Here is a 10,000-nt window from a genome sequence, read left to right on the forward strand (position 1 = left end):
AAGTAAGAAAAATTTGATCAGACAAAAAAGATTTAATTGCATTATTATCTTGCAATATCACTATACTATTATTATACTATTTGTACAGTATGCAGAATTAGCTACAGTATGCAAAATAGCTGCTGGTGCCAAACCTTTGAATAGCCGTGTACACTACACAGTATTTACAGAAATTATTAAAGTTATAAATATATATTTTTATCTACTTCTCTCTCTCTTTGACTTCACATATTTTAGTATCTTTAGAGTTTGAATGCATAACACATTATTGAACGCAAAGACTTTCAAGGACACTTAAAGCACAGTTTTTTTGTATTCAAGGTCACTCAGAGATCTCATCTCTTGAAAAAATAATAAATCTATCTGCTGAGTTAATGAATAGCAGGAAGGAGCACAGACCTCCGCATTATATTTCTGAGTGAAAATATTGCTTATTTCTTTATTTTATATGTACATAAATATATGAAGTACTTCAGAATTATTTGTGCAGTTTCTCTTTTGAGTACCTCTTCATGCACACGGCTGTTTTCAAGGATTTTCTACTATTGAATTCTCAGAAAGTGCAAATTAATTACTTTGTTGAACACTTGCATGAACTTATATGAACTGTATACTATACATGATTAATAGCACATGTAGAAGTGACTGTATACAGACCTGCCAGAACTTCTGTCCTCTGGAAAAGATTTTCTGACTGGACGTCTTGGGGATCCATGGGAGGTCGAGGGATGCTGGTGGTGCTGGTGACAGGGTTTCTGCGAGAGTCTTCTGTGACGGGAACTGCAACCTGAACAGATGAAGAACAGACTTTTTCAGCCTTTTTCCACAGTATTACTGCAATTAAACTAAGTAGGCGGAACCAATGGACTCTATTGGAGGATCTGATTTGATTGACAAGTTCATCCCATTTAACCAGTTATCATCTCCAGATTTAAACTATTTAAACAAAGTCGGTGGCTGGAAAGTCATTGGTGGAACTCATTTGATGGACAGGTTGACCCCGCCCTCACCGGTAAACATCTGTAGATTTAAACTGGGTGGCACCAATGCACTCCATTGGTGGATTGTTTTAATTGACAGGTTGACCCCACCCTCACCGTAAACGCCTCCAGATTTAAACTGTATTCAAACTAAGTGGGCGGCACCAATGCAGTCCATTGGAGGATCTCATTTGATGGACAGTTTTGACCCCGCCCTCACCAGTAAATGTCTCAAGATTTAAACTGTATTCAAACTAAGTGGGCAGCACCAAAGCACTCCATTGGGGAATCTCATTTGATTGACAGGATGATCTCTCCCTCACCAGTAAACATCTCGAGATTTAAACTGTATTTGAACATAGTGGGTGGCACCAATGCAGTCCATTGGAAGTTCTCGATTGATTGACAGGTTGACCCCGCCCTCATCAGTAAACAACTCCAGATTTAAACTGCATTTAAACTAAATGGGCGGCACCAATGCAGTCCATTGGAGGATATAATTTAATTGACAGGTTGGTCCCGCCCTCATCAGTAAACATCTCCAGGTTTAAACTGTATTTAAACATAGTGGGTGGCCCCAATGCAGTCCATTGGAGGATCTTGATTGAGTGACAGGTTGACCCCGCCCTCACCAGTAAACATCTCCAGATTTAAACTGTATTTAAACTATGTGGGCGGCACCAATGCAGTCCATTGGAGGATCTAATTTGATTGACAGGTTGACCCTGGCCTTACCAGCAAATGTCTCCAGATTTTAACTATATTTAAAATAAGTGGGTGGCAACAATGCAGTCCATTGGGGAATCTCCTTTGATTGACAGTTTGACCCCGCCCTCACCAGTAAATGTCTCCAGATTTTAACTGTATTTAAAATAAGTGGGTGGCACCAATGAAGTCCATTGGAGGATCTCATTTGATTGACAGGTTGATCCCGCCTTCACTTTTAAGATCTCCAGATTACAGATATCTCCGGTGTTGATGTTTTAATTAAACATAACGACGTGTGTTTGGCTCAGACTCTGACGGCTCACCTCTATCCTGCGTTTCTTCGAGTCTTTGGGGGCGTCTTGTGACGTCACTGTCTCCACTTTCGGTGTGAAGTCTTTGGTGGAGTCCTGCGTGGGCTCTGCTTTAGGCACGAAGAACAGTGTGTTTACTGTGACGGGATCTTCAATAACCTCTCCGGCTCCTGCAACACAAACACACACAAACACACACACACACACACAAACACAAACACACACACACACACACACACACACACACACAATCACACGCGTTAGATATTTCTCTGATCAAACTAACTCTAAAATAAAACAAAAAAATAAGCCTTTTAGACTTTGACACTATAAAATCACTAATATTAAATATAATATAATATAATAATATAATATAAAAAAATCCCAGAATGAAGAATAAATGATACTATTTTATAATTTTCATTACAGTAATGAAGGTTTGATCAATTAGCATCGCATTTGAAGTGTTTTTATTTTATTCGAATGGCATTTTAATGCGATATATGTCAATGAATATCCGTAAATTCACATATCACATCACACGTCATGCTTTCCTAGTTTAATGTTATTGTAGTTTTGCATTTTTAAATTAGTTTTTATTTCGATTCTATTTTAAAATTGAATTCTGATAAACTAGTGACCATCTCTCCCTCAATAGCATAGGGCATTAGTCTAGTTTTTGAATCAGCCACTATGCTGACACAGACATTTGTAGCTCCGCCCTCTATTCCAAATAGGGCTGAGAACACAATCTCATTTGAATTTAAAGCGACAGTCACCAAAACTCCATGATTAGGATCAAAGCCTTAAAGGGTCAGTTTCAGAGAGCTAGAGAACATTATCTGTGTGCTATTGTGAGCTGAAACTTCACTACACACTCTAGAGACAGAAGAGACGCATTTGACATCTTGTAAAAAGAGACATAATAGGTTCCCATACGTAGATTTGTTAACTAAAACCATTAATAAAACTAACTAAACTGAAACAAAGAGCAATCTCTGCTCCAGAGTGATGCAGACGCTCACCTGATCCCGATCCGGAGCTGAAATCATCATCATCTTCAGGGTATCCTCCAGATCCAGCCTCCTCCAGGTACAGGTCATCTGTCGTGGAGGGAGATTTGGCCGCAGACACTGATATCTGCAAACAGAAAAGTTCAGAATAATAGACGTTAACAATTTATATACAAATTAAAAAAACAACACAAGGGTTAAAAAATCTGTCATTTATGCAGTCATTTATTTTCTTTTCAGCTTACTCCCTTTATTAATCCAGGGTCTCAACAGCGGAATGAACCGCCAATTTATTCAGCTCATTTTCCCTTCCAGCTGCAACCCATCTCTGGGAAACATCCATACATAGTCATTCACACTCATACACTACAAACAATTTAGCCTACCCAATTCACCTGTACCGCATGTCTTTGGACTCGACCCAGCGACCTTCTTGCTGTGAGGCCACAGTGCTAACCACTGAGCCCCTTTTTATATGCTTAATTTGTCACAGTTGCTATGCACTTCATATATTATTCGTTGTACAAGATGTGGGTTATAGTGGGGTCTGTTTATTAGGGTTTTTTTATTCAATTTTGTACTGTATATATTATATAGTACTATAATAGCACATCTTGTACAAATTACGCATATATAAAAGGGGCTCAGTGGTTAGCACTGTGGCCTAACAGCAGGAAGGTCGCTGGTTCGAGTCCCGGCTGGGTCAGTTGGTGTTTCTGTGTGGAGTTTGCATGTTCTCCCCATGTTAAAGTGGGTTTCCTCAGGGTGCTCTGGTTTCCCCCACAGTCCAAACACATGTGGTATATTGATGAACTAAATTGGCCGTAGTGTAAGAGTGTGTGTGGGTGTTTCCCAGTACTGAGTTGCGGCTGAAATGGCATCCGCTATGTAAAACATATGCTGGAATGGTTGGCGGTTCATTCCCCTGTGGTGACCCCTGATAAAGCTGAAGGAAAAATGAATGAATGAAAATAAAAACTTTAAAAGTGAGTGAAAGTGAACTGTCCCTTTAAGACAGTAGAGACTGTGGTGTATTTCAGCTTTGACCGTCTGTCTTTTACTCCTCAACCCCCTCGACTCAGACGACCAGAGGCTGTGAAATCGATTTGCTTTTAAAAGTAATGTGTTTGAAGGAAGTAAACTGCTCGTCTGGCCACACGGCGAATGTGTGTTCCCTTTCTGCTGGAATCTGAAAGTCAATATTTTCTGCCTTAACATGTATTATACACAGCCTAACCTTCTCATCAAAGACTGGAGCTCAGTGGAATCTCCTCCATAACTGAGGATTGAGAGCGAACTGCGAGCTCAGCGTTTCTGCAAAGCCATTTTAAAGCACAGCAGAAACTTTCTAACAACAGGTTCATTCTCAAGAGATGACAGAGCGAATTCAGCTTACAGTCGACTGAGGGGGATTTAAAGGGACAGTACACCCAAAAATAAACACTCTGTCAACATGTACAGTTGAAGTCAGAATCATTCGGCATCCTAATGATTCATCTAGCAAGTCACAAGAACATGCACAAACGCAACTTCATCTTTTTAAATGGCATTATAACAGACGCCTACATTGTCAATTAGGCTCATTACACATTGTGCTGTAATCACAAAACTCACTCGTTTGCTTTCTGCAATTAAAACTGTGCCGCTAAACAGGGTTTTATTATGAGAGACATCTGTGCTCAGATTCAGCAATCACAGCAGCAGTTATTCATCAAACGAGGAGCAAATAATGGAGAATAGTGTGATGATCCGGCATGTATTCAGACACCCGGAATAATAAATCACACTTCAGGCAATTTAAAGAGCTCATTCAGGTGTCAGGATCACAGGCAGATGACACAAACACTCACATATACATGCATAAAGAATCATTCATAGCATATAATAAATAAACTAAAGAATTTTACATTATTACACTTTATGCTTTAAACCACTACACTACTAAACCGATCCTTCAAAACAATAAAAATGAGCCGTTTCAACCAACATGTGTGTAAAATGCGAGTTAAACCCATATTTTAATCAATCAGCGATTGTTTTCTTTTATTTGAGTTTAAACAACATTTACAGCAAGTATAATTTATTTAAAAAACTACAAATGTTCGCTGATCACTTACATAAATGTGTGTTCTGCTGTTTAACAATTATGTCACCTGTATTTTGACATTGCCTTCCACAAGAGTTACTAAAACATTACGCAGGATACTTTACTTTCATTTAATGCTTTCAATTTATATAAAAATCTTTTGTACGTTAAATTTAATCCCGACACCAAGTTGTCTCTAAGCATAAATGCAGCAAATTATAACACGAGTAAAAAAGCTAACAATTTCACTATTAAGTTAACTATTTACTTGTATAAACTTGAAGAGAAATATAAAATTGGATTAAGAAATTATAAAAAATACAAGTAAAACAAAAAATAAATAAATAAAAAAAAGAAATAATAATAATAATAATAATAACAATAAAATGAAGTAGATTCTCAAACAAAAAATGAATAAATCATTTGGAAAAAGAACAGAGCCTTGATGCTAAGAACAATTTATTTTAAAAAGTTAAACAATTTATTTATTTTTTTGTCTGCATTAATGAAATTTTATAAATTCCATTCAAAAATGAATAACTAGAATATTTAGTTGACAGCTGCCATTATGTAAAATAAAATTACAATTAAAATAAAGTTCAAAAGTAACTAAAATAAAATAAAATAAATCTAAAATAAAATGCATTGCAGGAATATTTAGTTGATTGCTGCAATTATGTAAAATAAAATTAAAATAATGTTAAAATGTAAAATTAATAAATAAATATAATTAAGTGAAAAATAAAATAAAATAAAATGCATTATTGTATTATTTAGCTGAATATTTAGTTGATAGCTGTCATTATGTAAAATAAACAAAAAATAATCGTTTTAATTAAAAGTTAAAATTTAAATAAAATAAAGAAATAAATGAATAAATAAATATAATTATGTAAAAAATAAAATAAAATAAAAAATAAACTAAAATGCCTTGTTGTAATATTTAGGTGATAGCTGAGATTATGTAAAATCAAATAAAAAATAAAATTAAAGTTAAAATAAAATTTAAAGTAAGATAAAAAACAAACATATAAAAATTAATATAAAATAAACAGCAACAAGTAAATAAATACATAAAAATTAATTGAATTAAAAAATGTCTTGCTGGAATACTCAGTTGATAGCTGCCATTATGTAAACTCAAACAAAACACAGCACAAAACATTTGTAAAATAAAATAAAAAAAAACATGAAATTAAATTCTATAAAATAGTACAATTAAATCAAAATGCATATAATATTACTACTATGGCTAACATTACCACCAATATTACATAACATTAAAATATTGAACTCTGAATGTTAAATCTGAACCCCTGCTCCACTAACACACCGCCGGGCTCCGGATGAGCGCATGTTAACAGATGAGTGTGTGTTCAGCATGAGCAGAGGGTTTTGTGTTTGTGTTAAAGCTGTTTCTTTGTGCGGTTTGGTCTTTGTGGAGCAGTTCAGTTCAGCGGCCCCATGGAAACTGCATTGAGTCTCAGTCTGTCTCTACATACTGATGCAGACCAGAATCAGCTCTCCATAAATCACAGCACACTCACTGACTAAAGCTGCTCACTGCTTAAATACTGCGCTCAAAAACACACACTGACTATAGCACATGTCTTAGGACTGTGGGGGGAAACCAGAGCACCTGGAGGAAACCCACGCCAACAAGGAGAACATGCAAACTCCACACAGAAACAACAAATAACCCAGCCGGGACTCAAACTAGTGACCTTCTTGCTGTGACGTCATTGTGCTGCCCCATTGTCAATATACTGCAATATAAATAAATCCCTTTGGACTTGTTCTCGGAGAATATACTTTATAGCAGATGCATTTTGCTTATTGCCATTTTTGCTTTCATTGGTATTGTAGGGAGTAAAATTTAAAGTGAAACTAATGTTCTATATGACGTTACAGTATTTGTTTACTACATTAACATTTTTATCCTTGTTTAAAGACTCTTAAATTCACATTGTTTGAGATCGGTGTGATTTTTAGGAGGAAATATTATAATAATAATATTAAATAATAATAATATTATACCAAGCAAGGATGCATTAAACTAATCAAACCTTTTTCAAATTCACTCCAGAGCAATGTTTTTGTCCTTCTGCTTCTTGTTTACTCTCAGACTTGTTAAGAGGACAAAATGCTAGAACTATTAAGCTTAAGTGAACCGGCCCAATTACACAAGTAGACTGATTAGCCGGCTAGCCGTTTGTCCCTAATATGCATTTCTGCACATCCCTGCTCCTGACACACATTTACTGCGGTCTGAGAAGTTGATCAGAGGATAGACAGTAATAAAGAAACCGCGGCCTCGTTAAATAACACACACCATTTACTTCTGTTCTCTGCAGGATGCTGGAGAAATAACTGGCATGGTATATATTTTCTTTTTATGAAAATAATGTTGCATATATGACTCCAATTTCAACAGGTGACTTGAATAGCTCTCTATTAGGAAGCAATTGATTATTTAAAATTAACCAAGATGATTTATAGAGGAGTGCATCGGTGTAGAATATTGCAAAAAATGCCTGAAAGGGACAGTTTTAAAGAATTAAAAACTACTTATGAGCTGAGATAAATAACATAAACCTATAAATCAAATGAAAACAACACTTCATGGTTTAGCGAGTCGTTAAACAGTTTTCAGGTGATAATAAAATGTAAAAATAATCATTCATTCATTTTCTTTTCAGCTTAGTCTCTTTATTAATCCAGGATCGCCACAGCTGAATGAACCGCCAACTTATCAAGCAAATATTTTACCTTTCCAACTGCAACCCATCACATCACATCACACACACATACACCATGGCTAATTTAATTTATCAATTCCCCTATAGCGCATGTGTTTGGACTGTGGTGAAAACTGGAGCACCCGGAGGAAACCCACGCCTAAACGGGAAGAACATGCAAACTCCACACAGAAATGCCAACTGACCCAGCCGAGGCTCGAACCAGCGACCTTCTTGCTGTGAGGCGATTGTGCTACCCATTGCGCCATCGTGCTGCCCTAAACTAATCATATAAATGCAAAAATACATTGGGACTGGAAGGGCATCCGCTGCGTAAAAACGTGCTGGATAAGTTGGCGGTTCATTCCGCTGTGGCAACCCCGGATTAATAAAGGGACTAAGCAGACAAGAAAATGAATGAACAATTGAATAAATTGCAGAATAAAGCCTGACAGGTTTATCAGCAGCTGTTAAATAAGACTGAAGGTTTATTGTGATAACAACCGGCTGGATGTACATTATGCTGATTACTACACGCTACTTGAAACAAAACTGAACTATCACAACATTGATCTCTCTATTTAAACGTAAAGCTTGCAAAAAATATGTATAAATATATATATTTGATTAAAGTTATTATTATTCAGTCACAAGATGGCACCAAACAGGCAACAACAGCATGACGAATGTGTGCGTGTATGTACAGTGGGTGACACTTTAAAAGGAGCATTACAGGCTGCACAGAGGGACAGGATGCGAACGGACAGAAATATACAGAAGCTGTAAATACCCTGCTACTTGTAAATGAGGATGAAATAATGAAACAAAGCATCATAATTCCTTCATTAATTATTAGAAACGTGTTAACAAACTGTAAACTTGAGTGAAATGAGGAATCTTTTTGGAAAGTAAAGTTAAAGCAATAAAAGACAACTAAAATAAAAGTACATACATACAAATAAGTAGGCCTAAATAAATAAGTAGGTAAAGGTTTACTTATACAGCACCTTTCCCAGATATTGAGCCACCGAGTCCTTTACAATAAGAGAAAACAAGTAAATAAATAAATAAAGCAGTAATTTAGCCTAAATATTGAGAGATGTACGGTGTTTGTTATTCTTAAGCGATAGGACTAAGACTAAGCTATTTTCATTTACTTTTTGGTTGTTGATTATATTTTACAATCTCATTTTATGTCTCAATTATTGTACATAAATAATAAATAATTAATTAAATAGGCCCAAATCATTGTTTATTTAAAGACATTTCCAGTGAAACACAGAGAAACGCTGTCTTTTAGGTTTAATGCAACTTCAACAAAAGCATAAAAATAAATTGACCTACCTCAAGCAGATTACAAAAATTATGATTAAAATAATTTTGCTGCAGGACGTAAATTAAGTACCGCACATTTTTTTAAAAATATATATTTAGTTCAGTTTTCAAAATGTAAATTTCAAATTATAATAATTTTTTTACTTTGTAAACTATTATGCAGTATCTTTTGTGTTTTAATTTTAATTTCAGTCATGTTGTGCGTGAGTTATTTTGCCTTTATACGTGTCATCAGAGCCACGCCCATTAGTGATAATCTCTCCCTCATTAGCATAAACAGCCCTGAATAAGAAGCAGCCGTCCGGCATTAGAGTTTTGAATCTGCCACTATGCTGACACACAGGCATGTATAGCTCCGCCCTCTTTTTATTTAAAGCATCACGACAGTCACTAAAATGCCACAATTAGGATCAAAGCCTAAAAGGGACCAGTTTTAGAGAGTCAGAAAACATTATTTGCGTGTTATTTTGAGCTGAAACCTCATACACATACACTCCAGAGACATCAGAGAATTAGTTTACATCTATACTACATCAAAATTGGGCATAGGACAGTGTTTCCACCAGTTTCAACAGACACTCAACGTAACTCAATATCTGATTGTCTTGCACTTGAATGTAAAGAATGTAGTATTTTGAAAAGTAATACGCATTAGGAGTACACCAGGTCTTTGTTAAAATGTTGATATTTGCAGGTGAAAAAATAGTGCTTACGTTTCTTTATTTTCATAAGGAAGCCTGTGTTTGTAAGTATAAATAGGTATGTTGTTCTCCTAATTTGTCTGTAGCCATAATTCTCAACACAGCACATGCTGAATCTGTGACCCTCA

General features: G+C 35.6%; 1 protein-coding gene and 1 long non-coding RNA gene across 2 annotated transcripts in view; one reads left to right on the plus strand and one right to left on the minus strand.

The window, feature by feature from the left end:
* LOC147832687 (uncharacterized) overlaps nt 1-2,159 on the plus strand; it is a 2,340-nt gene extending 181 nt beyond the window's left edge. Inside the window, exons 1-2 of the long non-coding RNA XR_015517299.1 lie at nt 1-1,389; nt 1,596-2,159. The exon at nt 1-1,389 is cut by the window's left edge and continues 181 nt beyond it. This is a non-coding gene — a long non-coding RNA (uncharacterized LOC147832687). The remainder of the gene's footprint in view (nt 1,390-1,595) is intronic.
* Nucleotides 1-10,000, minus strand: part of sdc2 (syndecan 2) — a 78,994-nt gene that overhangs the window by 4,694 nt on the left and 64,300 nt on the right. Inside the window, 3 exon segments of the mRNA NM_173223.2 lie at nt 658-787; nt 2,012-2,169; nt 3,025-3,139. Coding sequence (NP_775330.2) covers nt 658-787; nt 2,012-2,169; nt 3,025-3,139 — 403 coding nt within the window.

This window comes from Danio rerio, chromosome 19, assembly GCF_052040795.2.
Source record: "Danio rerio strain M-AB ecotype USA chromosome 19, GRCz13ab, whole genome shotgun sequence".
In the NCBI taxonomy this organism is placed as follows: domain Eukaryota; kingdom Metazoa; phylum Chordata; class Actinopteri; order Cypriniformes; family Danionidae; genus Danio; species Danio rerio.